Source organism: Bidens hawaiensis, unplaced genomic scaffold (assembly GCF_021521415.1).
Source record: "Bidens hawaiensis isolate Kalapana, Puna unplaced genomic scaffold, B.hawaiensis_p1.1 tig00029267_1, whole genome shotgun sequence".
NCBI lineage: Eukaryota > Viridiplantae > Streptophyta > Magnoliopsida > Asterales > Asteraceae > Bidens > Bidens hawaiensis.
The window spans coordinates 142,535-169,980 of NW_027494817.1; the positions used below are offsets into that span (position 1 = coordinate 142,535).

The window sequence follows — 27,446 nt, forward strand, 5'->3', positions numbered from 1 at the left end:
TTGAGGAGGGTTGTTCGCGGTGTTGCCACCAAATCGAGACACATTGATCCTCCATGGAGTAGGACACTCAAACCACACCAACCAAAAGATACAAACCTCAGTTGATTAAAATTCAAGTACCTCTTCTATTTTTATCCTTGTTAATCGCAAAACAGAGAACAAATAAACACGAACACCCTCATTCGCAAATTGGAAAGGATTTCGATCGCAAGTCTTCAATTGAGCGTTGATCATGACTTTGATCTAGACGTTTTGGAAAAAAATCACCAAAGATTAGTGGAAAGAGTTAATCGTTCTGATTCCAATTCAAGAATGAATTAATCAACGCAAAACGAAAAAACACACACGAAACAAATACCAAATAACTCTCAATATATTATACACAAAATATAACTAAAAACATATGTTTCACATAACTTTCGTTTTTTTTTATTTAACGCTAATCGGTATCATCTATTTGTAATATGAACTCAAGCTTAGCTAAAAACAAAACTAATAACACTAACTTGGTTATTAAGTAACTAATTAGTAACCCCCTTTTAATTCTTGGTCGATCACAGGTCAAACAACTAATTAAGCCTGTATTTAGGATTAAATGTGTGACAAATTTTGAATCATCTATGACCTATGTATAATTTCTAATATTTAACAATGAAAGGCAAATGCATGTTACTTAGTGACTGTTGCTTCTATTTCCAAATAGATTCTTTCTTCATATTTACAGCTTTTAGTTTTTTATAATTCTTTACATCAAAAGCTCTTTGTCTTTATGTCTTTCTCTCTCTCCTATATCCATAACACATGACAAGGATAACCAAACAACCTCGTTGTCAATGCACGTCTGTTTCTAATTTTCTATAGGAAAAAAGTGGGCATAATATCTGATATCTTTTAGTATTTTTTAGAGCTCCAAACAAGTATATAAACTCAAGATTTATAATGTGTTACCATACACCATAAGCTCGTATCTTCTTATCTTAATTACACCATATTCAAGCTCTTTGATATCATATTTAATCTAGCCTAAACATGACAAAATCAGCTTCCCTTCACTTATCAATATTAATTATTTTACTTATTTTTGCACATTTTAGCACACCAGAAGCAACAAGCTTCCGCAGTGTCAAGAGCTTAGACAGCAGACAGATTTTCAGTAAACTTGGATATGATTTATCTAAGTTCAAGCATGAGAGATCGCTAGCTGGGACCGACCAAATAGCACCAGGAGGTCCCGACCCACAACACCACAAGAAAAGTCCAAATATGGCCTGAACATATTATTTGGTACATACCAAATAACATGTTTCCGGTGTTTTCCTCCAAACTTACTATCTTAGTATCTGGATGTTATATCTTTAATAAGTGCATTTTAAATCTTTCTTGTTGTGTGCTTTTTTTTATTACCGCAGGAACTATAATTTCAGCCATAATTTTGATGAGTATGAAGACATGAACTCTTGTATGTTGGCACCATGCCAACATGCATTCTCATCTTATTTAGCTGAAAAAATATGTGACTGGTGATACAATTTCTCGTTGTATGTGTTTCTGATCGAGTCGGTGTAATTTGAGCCTGATAAGTAATATAAATGTCATTTTTCTCCTATATATATGTTACATACGCCACAAATTAATATCTTCACTCAAAAGAGTTGTTTTCCCCTAATCTAATATTCTAGTTACAACTACAAAACTAGCTATTTATGACCGAAATTACATTCATTGTAAAAATAGTGATTGCCGCCAATCTGAAAATGCGGTCTTAGATGCCCAGTTTTCTAGTAATGCGGACGCTAAACTTTTATCCTGCATGTGGTATGTATTTAAAGGTTGATGGCTCACTAAACCTACCACAAACATCTTCATCTATTAAGGAAACGTGAACTTACATTGCAATCATATAATTGTACTTTATTTAACCATACTTTATCATAGCAGAATATAGTACTTTGAAACCGGCCATACCCTGAAATTTAACTGAATGTTTTGAATGCAAGATTATACTGGATGAAACATTAAACATTATCACCTAAATACTAAAAGAACATGATCTACATTGCAACTTAAGAAAGCTATTTGATTTTGAAGTCATTGTATAAGAACAACAACTAATTTGTAAGACCATTCATCGGCGGAGCTACCCTTTAGGTTTCCCCGACACCAATCTTTTTCGTGTTTTGTGTAAAGCGAATAGCATATTTTCGAGCAAACTCAATCTTTTTGGCGATTGAACCCATTGGTATTAAACAATAATTTGAACCTATTGCCAATGTAAATTTTAGTAATTAAATAACATTTTTTATAAAATCTTTAATAAAATGTCTAAATAAAAAAATGGAAACCCAATGAGCAACTCAATTATAAAATCAAAGCTATTGTCTAACTAGTAATTAACAATTCAAACTCAACGAGCAAGTGTATAATACAAGTAATATATAACCCTATCTAATGAAATATCATGTTATCATGTTAATAAAACGGATTTCAGGGTTCTAATATAACAACTTTATTTTATTGCATAATACATTGTAATGGCATTTGGGAAATTAAAAATCAAATTGATATTTATCGCCTAAAATCATATCCTTCTTCTCTGACTTCCAACGAAGAACTCCGATGAACACGACAACATATTAAGTAGTAGATAAAGTTAAGGAGATTCAGAAAACAAAGTAACCAGTAGTAATAATCCAAGTGACCCTCGTTAATATCACTCGATAGCCAACTAATGTTACCTCCTCTAGCCGTGACTGCATCCACAACATTAATCAAAAGGCTTCCAACGAGCCCAGAAATCGCATTGCTCACCATAAACATGGCTGTGGCTATACTCGACATGCTTTTTGGGAGCTCAGAATAGTAAAACTCCATTTGCCCAATTGAATTTAACGCCTCGGCTAAACCTAGTAACGCATATTGTGGAACCAACCACATAGCCGACATGTCAGCTGTCGAATCCCTCCTTATAGTTTCCACAATCCCAGATACAACCATACCCAAGACTGAAAATAGTAACCCCAATCCCATTCGAGTTTTCGGATGGAACCCCCTTGATCGATGTGTATATTTTACTAGAAGTGGGACCAAGATACAATCATAAAATGTGATCCATATCATGATTGTCAAGACCTCGAATAAGCTGAATGATGCAGCCGGAATCTCGAATGATGGGGTGACATATCGGTTCATTATCTGCGCTTGGAGAGTTGGGAAACTCTGTGAAATGGTCGTGAATATTAAGATGCCCGTGGACCACAATGGTAATACCAAAATTACTGATTTGAGAGATTCCACCTTCTCAACTGTGGACACTCTCCATGGATCTAGTCCCAAAGAATCCTGGTTTAAATCTCTGACAACACACGCTTTGTTGAGAAACCTGAAAACCCAAAGGACACTAGTTATTAGATTAGATTCGGTCGAGTTCTTGTTACAAATTAAGCAACAAAACAAATTTTATTGTAAAAGTGCAGACATAGACATTGTGGTGGTGTTGTGTTAAGTAACATAATAGTTAAGTGCAAAATGCACCCATGTGGTCAACACCCTTTTGCGGCTTGAGCACCCGTGGACCCGTGGTGGATTCTTTGCGGCTTGGGCACCCTAGTCTGCATCTTTTTCGCAATGCGAACCCCGCTGTGAACTTTTGATAATTGTCATTGTATGTGGCAATCATGATATTCTTAAAAGAATGAGTTGATTTGGGTAAAATTATAGATAACGGACTAATTTCATACATAAATTAAGAAACGAGTCAAAATTGATAATTTCCAAATGGGTTATAGCATCACCCGTGACCGTTGCTAGCATCAGCACCGCAGCTACTCCACTGCACCGTAGTCATTGTCTCCGCTACCGCCTACAACTCGTCACCATCGCCACCACTCCACCATTGCCGCCGTTGGAGCCACCTATTTTGGTTACTCCTTTTTTTATTTTTTTTAAATTTAACTAGCTAGTTCCAACTCAATTTCATTTTGGACAAAACCCGTTTGACACTTATCAAATTAATATGTTTCTAAACCATATGTTTTGATCCGAAGTTAATAATATTCCTCAAAACCCGTATTGACCCATCACCCAACGTGTTCCACTCAACCAGTAAAGTTTGCTAACCATAGTAGTTGTTTAACTATGATTAAATAACGACATTATTTTCATAAGGGAGCTGTTATTCATACACTCCACTAGTTTTAGAGAGGGTCTATGTAAAAGACAAATTGTACATAAAAAGGGTGTACGAATAGTAATATGGGTGTATGAATAGACAATGCCTTTCATAATAGTAGAATACTAGAATGCATATTCTTCTTCCTATTGACTCTAAAACAAGTTTGTAGGGGAAAATTGAGTTTTTTCCCAAACTAGTGTTGGTGGAAATAATATTTACCAAAATGGTGTTAAATGAAAAGTATTTTCCAAACTAGTGTTTTAATCACATTAGTTTCTCTCTCCTAATGTTATTAGATAACTTCAACTAATTAATAACAACCATCTAGGCTAACTCAGATGGCCAGGGATATGAAAGAAGACCTGGAGATCCCAGGTTCGATTCTTGATCTCGACCGGTTTTACCACCTCTCCGCTGTGAGCGTGGGGGTCGGGTTTATCCGGTGAATTGGTGGTTAGGTCGTGCCCAAACATGAGCCCGGTTAAGACAACATAGTCTTGGCTCGAGTGGGATGGACTGTTACTGAAATTGGCCGTTCAAAAAAAAAAACTAATTAATAACTATTGAGTTAATTAATTATAAAGTAATTAGATTAGTGTTTGTGTTATGGTGTCCTAATACTCAACTGTATCTGGAACAAAACAACACTATTATTATATACGTAAAAGTATGATTCTTTTCATTGGTTTCATAAATATTACTATTATTATATACGTAAAATAAAAGTGAATCGTTATAAACCTCTTAGTTTTAATATATGTATTTCTTTTATTATTTTTAATCTCTTAATCTGTAATTTTATGGCAGCTTATTAGAAAAATCTTTATAAATTTGCTGTGCACAACAAAAATTTAGATAAAAATTTGTTATATTTTAAACAATTTGTATGTTACAGTATCTCTTGATAAATATTCAACAACAAACCAAACTAGGAGCCCGTATTTCTAACTATGCAAACATCAAATTTGATAAACCTAATTGGGAGCGTATTTTCTTGAGATGATATAAAATTAAACCTGAAATGTACAAGTTTACTTTGATAAAAGTTTTAAAAAATATGTTTTTTTTGTCCTAGTTAAACCTACGGTACTAAAATATACCATAAAAGGGAAATTATAATCATGTTATACTACAAAAATAATCGTTTATACACATTCATATAAAATACTTGCTTAAATTAAAAATGTTATGCCCGAGCCGCCTATGGACTTAACTAATATTTTTAAATTATTTAGTAATTTATTGCACATTTAAGAATTTTAGTTATTTTGTATTACGTATGCATGAAAAGAACAAAGTGAAATAAAAAATATTGATTAAATAATTTATATTCTTTGATCCATGTAAAAACAAATATTAGTGTTAAGATATGATAAAAGTTGTGTAATAAATAATTATATTCGCTTTACCTTTTATTTAAATAAATAAAGTGGTTAGAAAATTATAAATATAGTATAGTTAATATAATAATTAAGTTAATAATTATTTAGTTAATGTAATCTAATAAAATTAGGAGAGAGAAATTAATAAATAACTAAAACAGTATTTTGGTAAATATGTTTAAACTAACATCATTATGATAAATATTTTTTCCACTAACACCATATTAGAAAAAAAAACTCGGGGAAAATTCACAAAATAGCTAATTTTGACCAACTTCTTCCAATAATAGCCAGAGACCAAAACAAATTCCCAGACTAGCCATATTTTCCAGTCAGATACGACCAAAGCACAAACTGATCCAATGGAATTTTTAACCAGTCACGACGCGCCACGTAGCCTAATGTTCGGTCGGATCCGACGCTTTAATCTTTCGGCCCACCGATTAACGTGAAGAACCGTCGGAGTATGTGACAATCGTCAATTTTAGGTTAACTCCGTTAACTCAACTCTGTCAATTCAAACTTAAATATCACTGAATCTATAACGCACACTTCATTACATTTAAACTAGGGTTTAAATGACGCTTAACACTTACTACATGTGTAGTCTTTCGGGAATTGCACCGAAACGCAAACGAGTTGACGCAAATGATTGGTGAATAAACGAAAAATGTCAAAACAATAATTATGTGATAATTATGTGTTAGGCTTATGTGTTATGTGATAACATCGTTATAAACGTTAACTCAATATACTAGAATTAGTTAATTAAACTAGAAAAATAACAATTGAAAGTTGAGGGACTTGAGTGTAACATCTTACTTTTATAAATAATACTAAACCTAAAACCCTAAATCACTTTTCTTTCTTTTTTCCCTACCCCGATCGCGACCGGCAGCCCCCCTCTCCCTCATCCTTGCGATCGGCAGCTCACACACACCCACATATCACCTCGTTTTGATATTGTTCGTCATAATCGGAGCATCCTACACTCGTTTCTAAGCACCCCTCACGTTTCCCTTGGTTTATTTCTGCGTTTTAAGGTATAAATATGAAACCCTAACTATTGAATATCATATTAAGTGTTCTTATGATTGATTATGTATTGGCTGTTGATATTGAGGATCATATGTGATTTTGAACGGTGAAAGATTGATGAATCGTTGATTGTTTGTAAACCCTAGAGGGTTGCTACTGATTTTATATGATTAATTATGTGTATTACATGTTTTGGGTTATGTCGTATGCTTAGGATGCATGTTAGATGATTGTTTAGGCTTGCTGAGTTTTTGACAGCAGTGATTGTTAAGATTGAATGATGTGTAACTTGTTGAATATAAAAGCAAACTGAGCAAATTATGAGTCTACAAGGTAGTACTCTGAGTCTAGTTTTCAGAAAGTCCAACCACGCCAAATTTGGAGGTGTTTTGGTTGGTCAAACGATTTAATTGTGATTAAAGGTCAAAACTGGTACTGGACAGATTGTAAGTTATGTTTAGACGACTGTAAAATAAATGTTAATGTGGAAATTGGTTGAGGTTGTTAACACTACAGGGTATTTTGTTGAGTTTAGTTTTAATAAAGTCCAAACTTGTAATTTTTGGACAAGTAAAGGTTAACTTTTATGATTTTACAAAAACGTTGTGCAAAGCTGAGTTGTTAGACCTGCTGTTAGGTTGTTTAGTAAATGTTATATCTCATGAACTACGAGACCAATTGGGTTGGTTCCACTTCTGGAAGTTGACTCATTGAGTTAGGAACCTAACCCAAGTGGTTTTGCATTTATTGGATTTTTCGTTTAACGGGAATTTCAAATAACATTCTGTTGCGCATGAATTTGACTGTTGTGAGTTTGCTGTAATGATTTGATGATTGTGAGAAAACTATGTGGAATAAAAATGTAATAAAATATGTTCTGGAAACCTAAGACATATGTGCTTCTGTGATGATTTTTGGTAAATTAATTGAGATGCTATGATCGGTGAAATAGTACAATCTTTCTAGTAGGATTTCTGTCTCGGTGAAACTAGCTGCTGAGTTGTGTAAAAATGCATGAAACATGATACTTGTTATATAATTGTTATGTTTTGACCAAAATACCCTTGCGGGGAATAACTGCTAATTGATTGCCATGATTTGACCAAATTGCCCTCATGGGGAATAATGGCTAGTTAATTGTTATTTGTTGACCAAAATGCCCTTACGGGGAATAATTGATAGTGATGTACTTTAGGAATACATGACACATATATGATTGCTTACACATGTAATGTGTCACAAAAACACTTGTTAAAGTCACACACGATTCACAAACGAAACACGAAACATGTTATGTGCATAGGTATTATGTGCCGGGTCTAGAGACTCGATAATATTCCGACACTTAGAAAAATCTCTTTGTTGTTTTAGAACGCTAGAGAGAGTTTTTCTGTGACGCGCATCTTGGTGATTTAATTTGGGAAATTCTTCGCAAACAGTGAGTTTCACTTTCCCCTCTTTAAACTGTTTTCAAACGCTTTTCACTTGGGGGAGATAACATACTCCACAACGCATTTAAGATTTTGTTATAAATTATATATCACTTGTAAAGGCTAAGTAGCAAACGAAACATTTGAAGTCCTACACATCGAACCGGTTAATATTTAAAATAGCGAGTCACTGTTGAGTAGTACTACTGGGTTTGAAAAACCCCACCCAACGCTGAACTCGACTGGAGGTCGAGCGGGTGTAATTTTGGTTAACACGTACCATGGTCTGGAGGACCTGGTGACAAGGCACTTAATAAACGAGTCAGCTTCGGTGTCGAACACTTAGTAATACTTGTTGTATAGACTAGCTACCTATCGATATATAATTTGACATAACACTATCTGTAACGCAAAACGCTGTAACGCAAAACGCTGTAACGCTGTAACGCAAAACGCTGAACGCAAACGCTGAACGATTTATTTTTATATAACTTGTGAACTCACCAACCTTGTGTTGACACTTTTAGTATGTTATTCTCAGGTAGCCGAGGCGGGCGCGCGGTTTAGGAACATGCATTGCTTGAAAAACTTTTAACTATGCAAACTTACTTCTAACTGTTATCATTGGTTTTAAATCGTCCTGCGTGACGTAACATTGTTTCTATGGTTTTACGCTTCCGCACTTATTTTCATTTAAACGTTTTTATGGTTTGATTATAACTGATGATTCCGATCCTGTTAGTTTACACCCTCTGACGGTAAAACTCCGTTTGTGGATTTTGAGGGTGTGACAGAGTAGAAGACAGTCGGTTTCGACGGAAACAAACTTTGAACAGTCGAATCCGACTGTTTAATTTGTCCGACGAATCCTAGATTTTTTTTTCAATTCAGATGTTTTTGATTTTTTGTTCTAGAGTAAAATTTAACACATTGGGTGTGTTCTCCTCGAAAAACTAAGCGATTTGCACTATTTATCTGCTTGATTTTGTAAAGAAATAAGAAAGATGGAGGTTGGTTACGGAGGTTTAGGGTTTGAGAGGTAGAAGATGAAAAATTCAGTCGGATCCATTAAACGTTGACATGTGGTGCGGTTTTAAAGGTCCAAAATTTCAGTCGGATCCAAGGAAATTTTTTGGCTAGTTTGGGTATTTTGTTTGGTCTTGGGTTATTTGTAGAAAACCATGATAAAAAATGGTTATTTGGGCACGAGTTGAAATTTACTTTATGATCACGTGAAAGGAGAAATGTTTTATACACGTTCTTTAGCATAACTTTTTTTATGAATCTATATTTGTTTATTTACTAACATGAGTTCACAATTCATGTTGAATGGTAGTAATTCTCGAACCTTAAGTTGTCGGTTAGCTCAATCCGTTCCATTTCTTTACTATGATTGTAGCAGTCGTTGGAAAGAAGACGAATCCTACGATTCTTAAAGGCAATGACTAAAACTTGAATTAGCCCTGCAAACAGGCTCTCAGTGGCTTTCACTTTGACGTAAAGAGACGACCCGAGTAAGAAAATAAGGGTAGAACATAGCATAATCAACACAACAACGACAAATCCGACCAGCCAACCAAGTTGATCTTGAATGTAGACTATAACGGTTAAAGCAACGATTCCTGAAGTCACCATAGAAGCATAGTACCAGTTAAAATAGCTGTCAATGAGCCTCTGGTGGTTTAGGTTTGGATGGTGTTTGAGTTGGTCTGCTCCGAAGGCTATGGAACACGGTCTGATGCAGCCACAACCGACTGAGAGTAGAACGAAACATGAACAAAGGAAAGCTAGTTGGGTTGGTGTTGGTGGGTTGCAACTTGTGACGGGTTCACCGCAAAGAGAGGGTGTTAACTGCGGAACCACGGAAGTCAGCCAGAGGAATGTCATCCCCTGTTATACAACAAGCAATATTGTTGATCAAACTTTTCTAGAAATATCCCAATAACAATCAAAATTTCAAAACTAGTCTAAAAATTCCGTCGGATCTAACGGAATTTCAACACCGTCCGACGGATTATTTGGACCTTTAAAATTACATCACGTGCCAACGTACTAATAGATTCAACGGAATTTCTGAAAAAAAACATCGGATCCGACGGAATTTTAGTGAGTCCGACGAAATTCCTTCTACTTTTCAAACCCTAAAACTCCATAACCAACATCCATCTCCATCTTTCTTATTTCTCCACAAAATCAAGCAAATCAATAATGCAAATTGCTTAGTTTTTCGAGGAGAACACAACCATAGTGTTCAGTTTCACTCTAGAACTCAAAATTAAAAACCCCCGAATTAAATAATCTAAGCATGAACAGAACCGTCAGATCCGACTGTTTATTATTACGTCGGTTTGTTTAATTAATATGTCGAACAAAACCGTAAACCGTCGGATCCGACGAAATTGTATGCTTCGACGCGTCATGATAGGGTCATTAATATGTTGGATCAGGGACGGTTTCCGTCGGATACGTAGGAATTTTTAGACTAGTTTTGGATTCTGGTTGGTCTTGAAAAAAAGTTTGATAAAAATTGGACTACTTTCGAAAATTTCCATTGATGTTTTGTCATTATATTTACTTACTCAGCTTTATGAGTAACCTTTTCCATGTAGCTTTTTAATAGTATTCAAAATATTATTCATCTATTTATGAAATGATTATTGATCAATAACCTAAAATAAGTATCAAAGAACAACATTGGATGATTTGGGCTTACCAGAAGGGTAGAGAAAGACCCGATTGCAATGACACGAAATCGACCTAAGTATGAATCAGAAATGAAAGCTCCGAAAATGGAGAGACCATTGGAAAGTGCTGACCAGATCGAAAGTATGCTCGTCGCGGTGACGAGCTCCATGTGATAAACTTCCATGAGGTAGAATATCATGTTTGGCGTCAATCCATAACTTGCCACTTTCTCAAATGCCTCGTTCACTGCCTCCGAAACAAAATTAAAACCCGATGGTGAATCCATCCAAACCGGACCGTCTCACAGCAATTAAGTAATAAGGAAGGAAGAATTTGATGTACCTATGATGAAAGGCATGGTTATCATACCACCCTTATGATCATGATGATTGTGAACAAGTAATTCGCTTTGTAATTCTGTTTCAGTCATTGATTTTTCTTGATTTGAGACCCCTTCCATCGTCGCCTTGTCGGTGTATGTTTTCAGCTTTCTGATCGACTCAAATTAGTATGCTGGTTGATAAAGTATGAATGATAATAAAGTGAAGTATTTATGGTGACATCAATAGTACGACAAAATGTATCTCCATCGATTTCATGTAAACAACTTAATGATAGCAAAGTAGCAACTAGCACATATATATTCAACTGCTGATTATATCAAAGGTTATTTGTAACAGATGTGAAAAATTAAGGTAGAAAATAAAGCTTAATTTCAACTCAGATAATTTTAGGTAAACCTGTTGAATTATCATGCAATTTGGCCGGCAGAGATAAACTCATAAAAGCAAGGTTGACGAGTTATGTCACTATGTTTTTTTTAAGTACTGAGTATGTTTGATTGAAGGAAATGAAATGAATGAATAATAAAATGGAAGAAAGAATGTAACGAGTAAGGGAATAAAATGGATCATTACCATTCATTTGTCTTTTTTGATTATTCTATGAGAATAAAATGAAATATTAATTAATGTTGTTTGGTATCCAAACAAAATTGTAGGAATGAAATAGAAATAAGAAAAACACTCTTATCTCAAACTAAATATTTTTACCCAAAAAAACAACTGTAATGGCGGCGGCGGTGGTGGTAGCTCTGACGACGAAAATGGTGGTGGCAACGGTGGTGGTAGTAGCGGTCAGGCGACTAGGGCAGTGGTTGCGATTGCGGTGGTGGGAGTGGTAGCGGTGGTCAAGTGATGGTAGCATTGGTAGTGATGGTGATGGTAGGGTGGCGGGGATGGTGGTGTAGGTCAGGTGGTGGTGGTCAGGCAACGACAGTGGTAACGGCAGTGACGGTCAAGCGGCGACAGTGACAATGGTTGTGGTGGTTACGGTGACAATGGTGATGGTGGCGGCGGCGGTGGCGGTGGTTGCGATGGTGGTAAGGTGGCGGCAACGGTAGCAGAGGTGGTGGAGACGACGGCAGTGGCGGTCAGGTGGTGGTGGTGGCTACGGTAGTGGTGGTGGTTGTTGTTAGGTGGTGGTGGTGTGTTGAGAAATTAGGATGAATGAGGAATGAAATAAAAAAAATTGGTGAGAACGAATAGTTTTGATGAAATGAGATTTCATGTGTAATGAATGATTGCATTCTATTAAGCAACCAAACACCATTTTTTTAGTTCTCAAACAATGAATCATTTTATTCCCCTTATGAGTACTGCATACCAAATGCTACCTTGATTTTTATTTATCTTTAGATAACGAATAACTTTTATCTCGTGCTTCATTATAACAATTAATAAGACGTGTTTGGACTTTTTCTATTAGCTAGTTAATTAAAGTAGTTAAATTATATATTATTAAGTGAAAATTACATAAATAGTACTTATTAATATAATTTGGTCTATTCATACATTTAAAAGTAAGTTTAAAAACTTCATGTTTAAATTCATAGCTATAAAGTCATATGAGGACGGAGGACCTCAGTGTCTTAACTATGATACTACAATGTACATTGTTACTTGGAACGATGGGAAACAATATCAAGTTGCTGGTCCATTTGATGTTTAATAGCATGTTGGGTGAAATTAAGTCGCTTGGGTTTTTACAAGAATCGGTCTAAATGGAGAAGTTTGATTTGGGATGAGTGGAGAGGTTTTATGATGTAGTTTTGTGTTTCTTTTAGTCATGTTCTTTTCGTGTTATGATGATTGTCTTGTGTGCAGGCTTTGCTATGTTGCTGATCAAACATACACATACACACGACACACACATACAAAAGCTTAAGCCCTGTGTATTACACGGGTAATTTAAAGACTCGTGTAAATTTAAAATAATATATTTAATAAATAGTTAAAATACAAGTTTAACAAATACTAATCATACATTGTTAGTACAAATCCATCATATAGTACAATTTACAAGAATTTAAATATAAACTATTAGTTGGTTAATTGATATTAGTTTTTGTTGTATTCCTTTCAAACTACAACGGTTTTAAAGAAAAACAAAACACAAACAAAAAATAATATAACATATAAATAATTATTATTATCTAAAATTTATAAACATATATTTATAACACACTTGGAGATAATATGTTAAATAATTTTTTTTTTTTTTTTTTTTTTTTGCATATGATACACTTGTTATCTATATGTAGTTTGAGGAATTTTCTGTAAGTAATTAGTTGACGAACGACAAATAATAGAGTTGGTTATAGTAACAAAACGTTCCAATCAAAGATTTTTTTTTTAAGTTAATAGAATGAAAAATAGTGGGCTCATACGATTAGGGATGACAATGGATCGGGTTTAGGTAAAATCCCAAATCCATACCTGATTATATATTTTTGTCTAAAACTCATCAGATTTATATTGGGTAATTAACTATCAGGTCTCTATCAAGTTTTGATAGAATGTAACTACAAATAAATTACACGAAAAAACGACCTTGTCATATAAATATAATAAAAATGAAAAACTAATAAAAACAAGCAAAACATTTAAATTTTAAATAGTAATTGGAACTAACAAATGTTCAAATAGTCAATACTCAATTTACTACATTTTAGTGCAACGCAATGACTTATTTTCAAATAGTCAATACTCAATTTACTACATTTTAATGCAACGACTTATTTGAATGCTTTATTGCAACGCAGTGACTTAATGTATATTTTAATGCATAGGAAGCCTGTTTATAACCAAAGCTCAATTGTAGATATTTTAAGCAAGGCGATGTGGGACAATTCAAAAACAAGGTTTTTAAGAAAATTAACCCTATGTATTTTGTGAACACACTTATAAATTCTTATAATACTATCTCAACTAGGTATATATGTATGTATAATATATATACATATATGTACATTTACATATTTTTTATACAAATATGTATAATTTAAGATAAATGATATTGTACATATGTGTATATTACGTAACTAAAGATTAAATAAAATTATATATATGTGTATAATACGACGTTTTTTTATGAAACCGGAATGAAATATAAGAATTTTGGTTTTTTAACTTTTTTAAATTTTTTGTTTTATGATTTTTTTAAATATTTTTTAAAGGTGTTTTTAGTGGTCCAAAATGGTTCTCAAAGTTCTCAATTTGCAAAGGGTTCTCTTAGGATCCTTACCCTATATATATATATTAGTTATTATGAGTCGGGTTAGTGTTGGGTTAAATGGATATGGAATTATGGACTTATGTTATGTAGAAAAGAAGAAAAAGACCATGGGCTTAAGCCCATGATCCATAATTATATAAGCCTTAATTACCAAATAATCCACTCATTTACACATATTCCATACACCACCCAAAACACACACTTAAGCTCTCTCTCTAGTTTCTCTCTTTTCTCTAGCCGAACCAAGAAGGAAAACCAATCCTGATCCGGTAATGGTAGTATGATATTGTATGAACTTAAACCTGTTATATTTAGTCACAAAACGACGAGCTGACACCTTTAAACCGTTAATGTCACGAGATCTGGGTGGAATCAGGTATAAACCGAACCTAAGATGAGCTTAGGGGTCACCCTAGCTCAGACCTGGATCGAACGGGACGAAAAATGGTGAAAAATGTGGTGAAATAAGCGAGATCTCGCTTTTCCGGTGAGAATCCGGTTTTCCGGCAATGGCGGCGCCGGAAAAGGCAGGTACGAGGTTAATGCGTCAGAGAATGTTTCTGACATTCTCTGACCTAACCCTAATTCGTTAACGGATAGTTAACGAACTAGAGGCAATTTGTCAGATGATTCGTTAAAGGAAGCTTAATGAACTAGCCTTAGTTCGTATCCAAATTCGTTAAGGAAAAAGATAACGAATTAACCCCAATTCGTTATAGTCATTCGTTAAAAGGAGATAACGAATTAGAAGGTTCAATTTGTTACAGACGGGTCATTCGTTATGAAGTTCAATTCGTCAAATGGCCAGTTCGTTATAAGGTCCAATTCGTTACAAGGACCAGTTCGTTATAACAGTCATTTCGTTATAAAGTAACGAATGGGTCATTCGTTATGAACCCAATTCGTTAAAAACTGATTAACGAACTAGAAGCTTAATAAAATGACAGAACAGTCCTTGGACTTAGAAAAGAATGATTTAATTACAAAATAGCCCTTGAACTTTGATAATTTATAGAAGATACCTTAAAGGATTGAGAGATTAACAATAAAATATTATCATGAAATCCTAATGGAAAACGTGTTAAGACAGTTAATGAAAATAAAAATTTTCCAAGCTGACCTGGCAGCTTAACCCCAGCCAGGGCTCTGCCCCTTGGACCCCGCTAGGGGTTGCCGCCCCTAGAACCCCGCTACCAGGGGCGCTGCCCCCGGACTCCAGTTTGTTGAGGGTTATAATTAGACTAAAAACGTGATATGGGCAGTGATAGTTAAATTGATACATGTAATTGTTATACAGTTAGTCATGCACAGCTCAAGAAAGGAATAACCATAAACGGTGAACATAACCGAATTCAGGTGAGTTTCTAGCCCCACTTTCTTGTTATGTTTTTGGGGCTGTGTGCATACTCGATGTGATAGTTAATACACTTACCCTAAGTGGTAAGTGTATGCTTGGTATGATTTATGTAAGATGATTGCTTGACAGTGCGTGAATGATCTTCGGATATTGCATGTACCGTCAGGTGGTAGATATATATATATATGTGTGTGTGTGTGTGTGTGATGTATGAATGATGTATGTATGTTATGTTGATAGTACGTGAACGATCTTCGGATATTGCACGTATTATTAAGGAAGGTATTTAAAGACAGGTATGTTACAGTTGCACGAAACAAAAGGAACAGACCCTAATAATATTTGTGAGAATAAGGACCAGACCCTAATAATATATGTGAGAATAGGGACCAGACCCTAATAATATCTGTGAGAATAGGGACCAGACCCAAATAATATCTGTGATGTTGGTGACCAGACCCTTATAATATATGTGAGGTTATATGGCGGAAGGCTCTTTAGGTAGTATGGACAGTTATGCATGAGAAGTAAAGTATGAACGATGTACACACCTTCGGGCATGTGTGCAAGTATGTGAACAGATTGTATGTTGTATGATTAACTAGAACTCACTCAGCGTAGCTGACTTTTAGTATGCACGCAGGTGAGTAGAATGAGGCAGCTCGCTTGAGGGGAAACACATGGCATGGAATTGAAAACACCGGCATCTCAAGGAAATGTTATGTTATTTAAAAGACAATGTTTTATGTTTAAATGATTTGAATGCTCGTTAAGACAAGAATTGATGGTTATGTAATATATTGGTTTAAAGTTTTTACATTCCGCGTAAAATTTTAATTAACTATGATATTTAGAACTATGTTAATGAATAAATCCAACGTCCAAAGTAGGGTCCCGGTAACGGGGCCTTGCATGTACGCTGATGCCTTAACGTACGAAAGGTACGCGAGACGCTTAAAGGCAAAAAAACAAAGGCATCAGCGTACAAAAACTTAAACACTCAACTAAAAACCTAAAACGCTTAGAAAACGCTCAAAAACTGTCTTCGTGAAAAAAGTAAATAATTGATCGATTAACGATCCAAAACTGTTTTTTTTTCGGTTAACCAATGATTAATTGGATATGTATTGACGATTCCGAGATCTTGGGATGTGATTTCATGGATCGATTCGTGAAAAACGGGATTTGCGTACATTAATGTACATTAAGGATTAATGTATTGGATCTTTTCACTATATATATATCACACACAAACAATTATAATACTAATAAAAACAAAAGAAAGATGGGCAAGAAGAATACGTTGCCCCCACATTTCACCCCTTTTATCGTTTGGGGGGGGGGGGCGTGTTTAAAAAAAATCTCCTCATATTAGGCTGTTTTCTCGCCCTCTACGGCACCCTAAAAAGTTCACAAGTTTAAGGAATGTGAGTGGGTCTAAAGGTTATCGATAATTTTATATAAATTAAGTACAGAAAAATTCAACACCTTTGGGCCACCTTTGGAATGAACACTATGCGGTCCCATCTCCCACTTGGGCCGGGCCAGCGGGATCCAGGTGTAAAGCAAACTGAGAAAATGCACTGGCAGTCTGGCATCATGTGGTTTGGTAGTCCTTTTACATATGATTAATTATTTAACATAAAAAATAGAATGGACCATTTTAATAATTGATTAATGTCATAGAACCCGGAATTTTTTGGGGTTAAGAATCCCCTTTGACGTCTCTTAGTCTGCAAATAATTCTAAGAAATTGAAAGTATATCACACCTAGGGATGAGATACCGAAAAGTATCAAAACAGAAACAAGCTAGTGAAAGTGTAATCGGTACCATTGAAAGTACAAAAAATATGTTGAAACCAAATGGTACAAATGCTGAACATAAAAAAAATGTACCAATGCCCGTTCGGTACGAATTCGAGAGAGTACCGGTACTTGGTACAATTAGTTTGCTCATTCTTAATTACACCTTTTAGATTCTTGAATATTTTTTTTTAGAACATAAAAAAATAATCGGTTATTTAGGTTAACCAATTCGGTTAAATAACCTATTCATTCATATAGGATTCATACCCAAACTAGTTATTAACCGGTTTTAACCTCTTTAACCATTGACTGGCAACTCAAAAAACAAACCGGTATATGCTGAGTAACTAGTAGTCTAGTACTAGACAAGTTTAAAGAGTCTCAATTTTAGGAATTTGGAATTTAGAATTTAGATTATAGTTCAAGGCCCAGTAACGATACATTATATAAGGTTTGATACAAGTATAAACAATTTAGATTTCATGGTTTAGGGTTTAACCACTCGTTTATTAAAACGAAAATTAACATATCTTTTTTTGATACATCAAGAAAAGATCTAAGCAAAAACTTCCATGAGAGACCTCAACCCGAAGTTGGGAGTTATTTTATATCGACTAAATCCAGCTTCTAAGAACAGTCTCTCCCACTCAACTTCGGTCCTTTCTCTTCCAGTTACTAGAACCATCATCAAGACGTCGAAAACCATCTTGGTTTCTGTTATTTCGTGTCGGTTATGTTTTTCGTCCACTACCATATCTATGATGACCACTTTTCCTTTGTCACCTTCAAGTCGAATAGCCTCCCGACATTGTTTCAGTATCTTCAACACGCTATCATCACTCCAATTATGCAGAACATTCTACATAATATATCAAGCATTAGCAACAAAGCTAGTTATTCCCTTTAACACGGTCTAAAACAAACAAACGTAACCAGTTTTAAGCTCGTAGAGTAACATTTAACGGATTACCTTAAAAAAGATGGCATCAGCAGATGGGATGGAGTTAAACATATCACCTCCAACATATTTGAGATTCCTAGTATCAATCTTGTCAGCAACAACGTGCGGGAGGTCGAAAACAGTGCAAGTCATATTCGGAAAAGCTTCAAGGAGAATCTTAGCATTGAGTCCAGTTCCACCTCCAACATCAACTAATGACTCCACACCTTCAAAGATCTCTTGACAATCTTTGACCACCAAACTCATCATCTTGGAATCACTTGCCATCGCGTCATTAAACAACCCATTGAATCCAGGATTCTTGTTAGCATATTCCCATAGACGGATCCCATGAGCAGTCTCGAAAGCCGTGGATTCGTTTTCATGAAACCACTTCCCCAAGAACTGCCAAGGAGTTATAAAAACAGGATCTAGGATCAAATTAGCGAATGGTAATAAGTTCGGTAGGTTTTGCGAGTTTTCACTAGTGTTCTTGACTAATAACTTTGATGCGGTTGTGAGAACATATCCTTCGTCTTCTTGATCATGAATCTTGGTGAGGGAGAAGAAGTTGGAGTGAATCAGCAACCGCATCAGGCGCTGCAAATTAAGGGTTTTCTCAATGGGGAGATTGAGCTTTGAAACGAGTTCTTGAATAGTGATCGGTTTTCCATGATTATGAATGATGTCGGGTATCTCAAGTTCAAGTGCGCAACCAAGCGACATGGAGGTTGCATAGTTGAAGACATGTCTGTATATATGAGCCTGAGCTTCAAAGAGTTCATTTGCTTCTACTTGACTTTGGTTGATGTCCATTTAGGTTTAGAGTTTAGACCCAACTTGCTTATAAGTATAAATATAAAAGGTTAAAAAAGTTATTCCAAATCAAAACTAAGATTCACAGTAGAAAACTAAATTACTACAAAAATATTTGAATTCTTTTTATCAGTGTACGTATATATTGTTGGGTAAACTATAGTTTTACAAAAAGAAAAACTCTCTAAAGTTCATGTTTTTTTTCCCACTAATGATGTTAACTTTTCTGGATTAAGTGACTAACTTAGCTTTACAACTAGCAGAAGAAAATTAAAAATAAAAATTGATGGTACCCCGTACCCATTTAGAAATAAAAACGTACTTTAAAGTCTTTAAAGTCTTGCATGAGAAAATATGCTCTGCTAATTACAATGTAGTTTAAAGAAGGTGATACGATCCTATTAAATTAATATATTTATTATTATTATTATTATTATTATTAAAGATTATGTTTTATTTAGTTTCTTTGTTATAGTCATATTATGTTTCCTTATTGTTTATCTTTTTCTATTTTTATGTTTTTGTTTTCCTATAAATTATAATCTCGTTTAAGAAATATATTATTTTTGAATCTATTTTTTTTCCTTCTCTTGTGTCCCTGGGAGGTTAATCGAATAAACCGTAACAGGCTTATACCAATAACAAGATCATTTAACTCTTACTATGGAGTCATGCACACAAACACAAAATGATTCTCCTCCAACATGAGAGATCTAAAGATCATTAACGAGACTTAAACAGAACATCAATCATCATGAAGCACATCAATCACGTCTATAAATACAAAATCCTAAATAATAAGCAGCCAAAACGCCCAAGACTTAGAACATGCCACTTTAAAACCATAAAAACCCGATATTTTTACCGTCATACCAACGTTATCGATCAATTCGCTACAGCCCGACAGATTAACATTGATCTGTGAATATTAAACTAAGAGTATCAAGTTAAAAGGAGGAAGAACTTACATATTTTAAATAGGCCTTTATTTTGTTTCTTGATGTTTCTAATGATGATAGCGATGGTGAACTGAATACAAGAAGTACGAACGTAAGATCGGAATGAGTGGATGAGGGTTGAGATATATGAAGAAGAATGCTGCTGTCGTGGTGGACCCCACAAAAAGACTTTAAGGAAACAATTTAATACGAGAAAAGTAACTATTATATAAGGTTTATACGAGTAACCCCTCATACGAGTAGTATGGGTCATACGAGATTATTTGAAATTTCATATGACATAACAACTTTTTACTTTCTGCCATGACACACTTTTTGAGATTGCCTATACGACCATGTCCCATACGAGTTACACGAACTATACGAGATAAATTATATATTTTTTGAGATTGCCTATACGATCATGTCCCATACGAGTTACACGAACTATACGAGATAAATTTTATGTTATCCAAAATTAGTTGTAAGTTGTGTCATTTTAATGTGTTACTTGTAATATTAATCTTCAATTTATATTATGCTATCATGTTTAACTATATTATTTTAAATCTATAATTACACATACAAATCACATAGTAATAGAAGTAACAATACCACATAACATAGCATACCACATAAATACAAAATAAGAGTTCACCCTACGAACATCCATAATCAAGTACATCACAACCATAAAAACATGACCGAGAACACAAAAACAAGTCCACATAAACAAACAAGTTGCCCAATGAAAACCCTATGCTGGTGGAGGTGGGTGCCCAGCGGGATGGTGCTGCTGATTTAAAGACTGAGATGGATGGTGCTGATGACCCGAAGACTGAGATGGCTGGTGCTGATGACCCGAAGACTGAGATGGATGGTGCTGCTGACCCGAAGACTGAGATGGATGGTGCTGCTGACCCGAAGACTGAGATGGATGGTGTTGCTGACCCGGGTGCTGAGGAGTAGGAGGGGGGTTAAAACCCTGTGATCTGGCCCATTCAACCATCCATTCTTGAAACCAAACCTGACTCGCCTGAATATGTTGGATATCCTGAATAATTTGGCATGGCACTACTGGACCTCTAACAACATGCCTGTGGTGATATTGATGATGTTGTTGAGCGGGGTCATTGTGTTGGTCCTGAACGTGATGGTCATGGGGAGGCTGGTCCTGAACATGCTCATGCTGCTGAGGCTGCCAAACAACTCCAAGCACCACAGAGAAACGTAAACCCAAGTTTGGGAACTTCGTAGCAATGTTCATACGTTTCACTGTATTTTTATCTAAACTCCTCGCCTTTTTTACATGCATACCACAAACAGAATCCGGGTTGAGCAAACCTAAATTGTGCCCGATAGATGTAATATAAGATCCACAAATAATCTCACCATCCTGCTGTTTGCTATGAAGAGTAGCAAAGTAAGAAGCCATACACCATGCAAGGTTACAATTAACCGGCGTCAACAAACAATATAAATAAAACAGATCAGGTGAGGTGCACCACTCCTTACTATTCCCATGACCAGTAATAGAACACGCGATGACCTTGTGTAGGTATCGATGAAGAGGATCAATAATCGAACTCGACCTGGCCTTTATATTAAATGGGCCGGGTACCAATCTGACCCCAAAACTGTGTCACTGTTTGGTCATTCTCCACAAATATACCCTCCTCGAACTTCGGACAAAGAACATGCTCCTCTGTGTACAACCCTGATGCAACAACAAACTTGGGTAATGTCATCCCATGATTCTGGCCAAATAAACGAAACACCACGCTGTTATCTGCATGCATGTTGTTTGGAGGGGTAAAACGAAATGTGGACAAAACTATAAAGTAAACTCCCGATAACAAGGGAGGCTAGCAAGATCTATAAGATGTCTCCATGGTGTACCCACACCTATAATCCCCTCGGCCATCTCAATCTCTCCTACATCCCGTAAAAGATCCCAATTAATCGAGATAGGGTTAGCCATTTTCCTGTCTACAAACCGACGAAGTCTGCGATGGTCCTCGGTTCCCGCGGGAAACTGTAAATACTTATGGGTCTCATAAATAACATCATCACCGTCAACACTTTCATCTTCCGACATAGTAACCTACTAAATTATAAATTACATAAAATAATTAGATTAAAATTGAAGTTTATAATTTTAACGTTAGAGAAACAATCAAATAGTAATATGCTAAACTATAAGTTACATAAACTTAAACGCTCAGCTAAAAACCTAAAACGCTTAGAAAACGCTCAAAAACGGTATTCGTGAAAAAAGTAAATAATTGATCGATTAACGATCCAAAACTGTTTTTTTTTCGGTTAACCAATAATTAATTGGATATGTATTGACGATTCCGAGATCTTGGGATGTGAATTCATGGATCGATTCGTGAAAAACGGGATTTGCGTACATTAATGTACATTAAGGATTAATGTATTGGATCTTTTCACTATATATATATCACACACAAACAATTATAATACTAATAAAAACAAAAGAAAGATGGGCAAGAAGAATACGTTGCCCCCACATTTCACCCCTTTTATCGTTTGGGGGGGGGGGGGGGCGTGTTTAAAAAAAATCTCCTCATATTAGGCTGTTTTCTCGCCCTCTACGGCACCCTAAAAAGTTCACAAGTTTAAGGAATGTGAGTGGGTCTAAAGGTTATCGATAATTTTATATAAATTAAGTACAGAAAAATTCAACACCTTTGGGCCACCTTTGGAATGAACACTATGCGGTCCCATCTCCCACTTGGGCCGGGCCAGCGGGATCCAGGTGTAAAGCAAACTGAGAAAATGCACTGGCAGTCTGGAATCATGTGGTTTGGTAGTCCTTTTACATATGATTAATTATTTAACATAAAAAATAGAATGGACCATTTTAATAATTGATTAATGTCATAGAACCCGGAATTTTTTGGGGTTAAGAATCCCCTTTGACGTCTCTTAGTCTGCAAATAATTCTAAGAAATTGAAAGTATATCACACCTAGGGATGAGATACCGAAAAGTATCAAAACAGAAACAAGCTAGTGAAAGTGTAATCGGTACCATTGAAAGTACAAAAAATATGTTGAAACCAAATGGTACAAATGCTGAACATAAAAAAAATGTACCAATGCCCGTTCGGTACGAATTCGAGAGAGTACCGGTACTTGGTACAATTAGTTTGCTCATTCTTAATTACACCTTTTAGATTCTTGAATATTTTTTTTTAGAACATAAAAAAATAATCGGTTATTTAGGTTAACCAATTCGGTTAAATAACCTATTCATTCATATAGGATTCATACCCAAACTAGTTATTAACCGGTTTTAACCTCTTTAACCATTGACTGGCAACTCAAAAAACAAACCGGTATATGCTGAGTAACTAGTAGTCTAGTACTAGACAAGTTTAAAGAGTCTCAATTTTAGGAATTTGGAATTTAGAATTTAGATTATAGTTCAAGGCCCAGTAACGATACATTATATAAGGTTTGATACAAGTATAAACAATTTAGATTTCATGGTTTAGGGTTTAACCACTCGTTTATTAAAACGAAAATTAACATATCTTTTTTTGATACATCAAGAAAAGATCTAAGCAAAAACTTCCATGAGAGACCTCAACCCGAAGTTGGGAGTTATTTTATATCGACTAAATCCAGCTTCTAAGAACAGTCTCTCCCACTCAACTTCGGTCCTTTCTCTTCCAGTTACTAGAACCATCATCAAGACGTCGAAAACCATCTTGGTTTCTGTTATTTCGTGTCGGTTATGTTTTTCGTCCACTACCATATCTATGATGACCACTTTTCCTTTGTCACCTTCAAGTCGAATAGCCTCCCGACATTGTTTCAGTATCTTCAACACGCTATCATCACTCCAATTATGCAGAACATTCTACATAATATATCAAGCATTAGCAACAAAGCTAGTTATTCCCTTTAACACGGTCTAAAACAAACAAACGTAACCAGTTTTAAGCTCGTAGAGTAACATTTAACGGATTACCTTAAAAAAGATGGCATCAGCAGATGGGATGGAGTTAAACATATCACCTCCAACATATTTGAGATTCCTAGTATCAATCTTGTCAGCAACAACGTGCGGGAGGTCGAAAACAGTGCAAGTCATATTCGGAAAAGCTTCAAGGAGAATCTTAGCATTGAGTCCAGTTCCACCTCCAACATCAACTAATGACTCCACACCTTCAAAGATCTCTTGACAATCTTTGACCACCAAACTCATCATCTTGGAATCACTTGCCATCGCGTCATTAAACAACCCATTGAATCCAGGATTCTTGTTAGCATATTCCCATAGACGGATCCCATGAGCAGTCTCGAAAGCCGTGGATTCGTTTTCATGAAACCACTTCCCCAAGAACTGCCAAGGAGTTATAAAAACAGGATCTAGGATCAAATTAGCGAATGGTAATAAGTTCGGTAGGTTTTGCGAGTTTTCACTAGTGTTCTTGACTAATAACTTTGATGCGGTTGTGAGAACATATCCTTCGTCTTCTTGATCATGAATCTTGGTGAGGGAGAAGAAGTTGGAGTGAATCAGCAACCGCATCAGGCGCTGCAAATTAAGGGTTTTCTCAATGGGGAGATTGAGCTTTGAAACGAGTTCTTGAATAGTGATCGGTTTTCCATGATTATGAATGATGTCGGGTATCTCAAGTTCAAGTGCGCAACCAAGCGACATGGAGGTTGCATAGTTGAAGACATGTCTGTATATATGAGCCTGAGCTTCAAAGAGTTCATTTGCTTCTACTTGACTTTGGTTGATGTCCATTTAGGTTTAGAGTTTAGACCCAACTTGCTTATAAGTATAAATATAAAAGGTTAAAAAAGTTATTCCAAATCAAAACTAAGATTCACAGTAGAAAACTAAATTACTACAAAAATATTTGAATTCTTTTTATCAGTGTACGTATATATTGTTGGGTAAACTATAGTTTTACAAAAAGAAAAACTCTCTAAAGTTCATGTTTTTTTTCCCACTAATGATGTTAACTTTTCTGGATTAAGTGACTAACTTAGCTTTACAACTAGCAGAAGAAAATTAAAAATAAAAATTGATGGTACCCCGTACCCATTTAGAAATAAAAACGTACTTTAAAGTCTTTAAAGTCTTGCATGAGAAAATATGCTCTGCTAATTACAATGTAGTTTAAAGAAGGTGATACGATCCTATTAAATTAATATATTTATTATTATTATTATTATTATTATTATTAAAGATTATGTTTTATTTAGTTTCTTTGTTATAGTCATATTATGTTTCCTTATTGTTTATCTTTTTCTATTTTTATGTTTTTGTTTTCCTATAAATTATAATCTCGTTTAAGAAATATATTATTTTTGAATCTATTTTTTTTCCTTCTCTTGTGTCCCTGGGAGGTTAATCGAATAAACCGTAACAGGCTTATACCAATAACAAGATCATTTAACTCTTACTATGGAGTCATGCACACAAACACAAAATGATTCTCCTCCAACATGAGAGATCTAAAGATCATTAACGAGACTTAAACAGAACATCAATCATCATGAAGCACATCAATCACGTCTATAAATACAAAATCCTAAATAATAAGCAGCCAAAACGCCCAAGACTTAGAACATGCCACTTTAAAACCATAAAAACCCGATATTTTTACCGTCATACCAACGTTATCGATCAATTCGCTACAGCCCGACAGATTAACATTGATCTGTGAATATTAAACTAAGAGTATCAAGTTAAAAGGAGGAAGAACTTACATATTTTAAATAGGCCTTTATTTTGTTTCTTGATGTTTCTAATGATGATAGCGATGGTGAACTGAATACAAGAAGTACGAACGTAAGATCGGAATGAGTGGATGAGGGTTGAGATATATGAAGAAGAATGCTGCTGTCGTGGTGGACCCCACAAAAAGACTTTAAGGAAACAATTTAATACGAGAAAAGTAACTATTATATAAGGTTTATACGAGTAACCCCTCATACGAGTAGTATGGGTCATACGAGATTATTTGAAATTTCATATGACATAACAACTTTTTACTTTCTGCCATGACACACTTTTTGAGATTGCCTATACGACCATGTCCCATACGAGTTACCCGAACTATACGAGATAAATTATATATTTTTTGAGATTGCCTATACGATCATGTCCCATACGAGTTACACGAACTATACGAGATAAATTTTATGTTATCCAAAATTAGTTGTAAGTTGTGTCATTTTAATGTGTTACTTGTAATATTAATCTTCAATTTATATTATGCTATCATGTTTAACTATATTATTTTAAATCTATAATTACACATACAAATCACATAGTAATAGAAGTAACAATACCACATAACATAGCATACCACATAAATACAAAATAAGAGTTCACCCTACGAACATCCATAATCAAGTACATCACAACCATAAAAACATGACCGAGAACACAAAAACAAGTCCACATAAACAAACAAGTTGCCCAATGAAAACCCTATGCTGGTGGAGGTGGGTGCCCAGCGGGATGGTGCTGCTGATTTAAAGACTGAGATGGATGGTGCTGATGACCCGAAGACTGAGATGGCTGGTGCTGATGACCCGAAGACTGAGATGGATGGTGCTGCTGACCCGAAGACTGAGAGGGATGGTGCTGCTGACCCGAAGACTGAGATGGATGGTGTTGCTGACCCGGGTGCTGAGGAGTAGGAGGGGGGTTAAAACCCTGTGATCTGGCCCATTCAACCATCCATTCTTGAAACCAAACCTGACTCGCCTGAATATGTTGGATATCCTGAATAATTTGGCATGGCACTACCGGACCTCTAACAACATGCCTGTGGTGATATTGATGATGTTGTTGAGCGGGGTCATTGTGTTGGTCCTGAACATGATGGTCATGGGGAGGCTGGTCCTGAACATGCTCATGCTGCTGAGGCTGCCAAACAACTCCAGGCACCACAGAGAAACGTAAACCCAAGTTTGGGAACTTCGTAGCAATGTTCATACGTTTCACTGTATTTTTATCTAAACTCCTCGCCTTTTTTACATGCATACCACAAACAGAATCCGGGTTGAGCAAACCTAAATTGTGCCCGATAGATGTAATATAAGATCCACAAATAATCTCACCATCCTGCTGTTTGCTATGAAGAGTAGCAAAGTAAGAAGCCATACACCATGCAAGGTTACAATTAACCGGCGTCAACAAACAATATAAATAAAACAGATCAGGTGAGGTGCACCACTCCTTACTATTCCCATGACCAGTAATAGAACACGCGATGACCTTGTGTAGGTATCGATGAAGAGGATCAA

The 27,446-nt window shown here is 35.4% G+C and overlaps 3 protein-coding genes across 3 annotated transcripts; all 3 read right to left on the minus strand.

Moving 5' to 3' along the window:
* Positions 1-2,517: 2,517 nt before the first annotated feature.
* On the minus strand, positions 2,518-11,289 carry LOC143578376 (protein NRT1/ PTR FAMILY 1.2-like). The gene is made up of 4 exons (XM_077061972.1): positions 11,049-11,289; positions 10,735-10,952; positions 9,370-9,911; positions 2,518-3,379 (listed from the first exon to the last, which is right to left on the minus strand). Exons 1-4 carry the CDS (start codon positions 11,164-11,166, stop codon positions 2,566-2,568), a joined length of 1,692 nt encoding a protein of 563 aa, XP_076918087.1. The 5' UTR covers positions 11,167-11,289; the 3' UTR covers positions 2,518-2,565.
* A 6,568-nt stretch (positions 11,290-17,857) lies between these two features.
* On the minus strand, positions 17,858-20,294 carry LOC143578377 (putative O-methyltransferase 3). Its single transcript, XM_077061973.1, has 3 exons — positions 20,171-20,294; positions 18,417-19,229; positions 17,858-18,305 (listed from the first exon to the last, which is right to left on the minus strand). The coding sequence occupies exons 2-3, from the start codon at positions 19,200-19,202 to the stop codon at positions 18,003-18,005; spliced, it is 1,089 nt and encodes a 362-aa protein (XP_076918088.1). The 5' UTR covers positions 19,203-19,229; positions 20,171-20,294; the 3' UTR covers positions 17,858-18,002.
* Positions 20,295-23,582: 3,288 nt separating this feature from the next.
* On the minus strand, positions 23,583-26,022 carry LOC143578378 (putative O-methyltransferase 3). The gene is made up of 3 exons (XM_077061974.1): positions 25,899-26,022; positions 24,142-24,954; positions 23,583-24,030 (listed from the first exon to the last, which is right to left on the minus strand). The coding sequence occupies exons 2-3, from the start codon at positions 24,925-24,927 to the stop codon at positions 23,728-23,730; spliced, it is 1,089 nt and encodes a 362-aa protein (XP_076918089.1). The 5' UTR covers positions 24,928-24,954; positions 25,899-26,022; the 3' UTR covers positions 23,583-23,727.
* Positions 26,023-27,446: the final 1,424 nt, after the last annotated feature.

Bases quoted from the DNA above. Each gene is read 5' to 3' on its own strand.
- LOC143578378 (XM_077061974.1), bottom strand. From the start codon at position 24,927: ATGGACATCAACCAAAGTCAAGTAGAAGCAAATGAACTCTTTGAAGCT. The intron at 24,031-24,141 runs GTAATCCGTTAA...TATATTATGTAG, and splicing joins CTGATGCCATCTTTTTTAAG to AATGTTCTGCATAATTGGAG.
- LOC143578376 (XM_077061972.1), bottom strand. From the start codon at position 11,166: ATGGAAGGGGTCTCAAATCAAGAAAAATCAATGACTGAAACAGAATTA. The intron at 9,912-10,734 runs GTAAGCCCAAAT...GTTGTATAACAG, and splicing joins GGTCTTTCTCTACCCTTCTG to GGGATGACATTCCTCTGGCT. The intron at 3,380-9,369 runs GTTCGAGAATTA...TTGGGTTTTCAG, and splicing joins GAGCTAACCGACAACTTAAG to GTTTCTCAACAAAGCGTGTG.
- LOC143578377 (XM_077061973.1), bottom strand. From the start codon at position 19,202: ATGGACATCAACCAAAGTCAAGTAGAAGCAAATGAACTCTTTGAAGCT. The intron at 18,306-18,416 runs GTAATCCGTTAA...TATATTATGTAG, and splicing joins CTGATGCCATCTTTTTTAAG to AATGTTCTGCATAATTGGAG.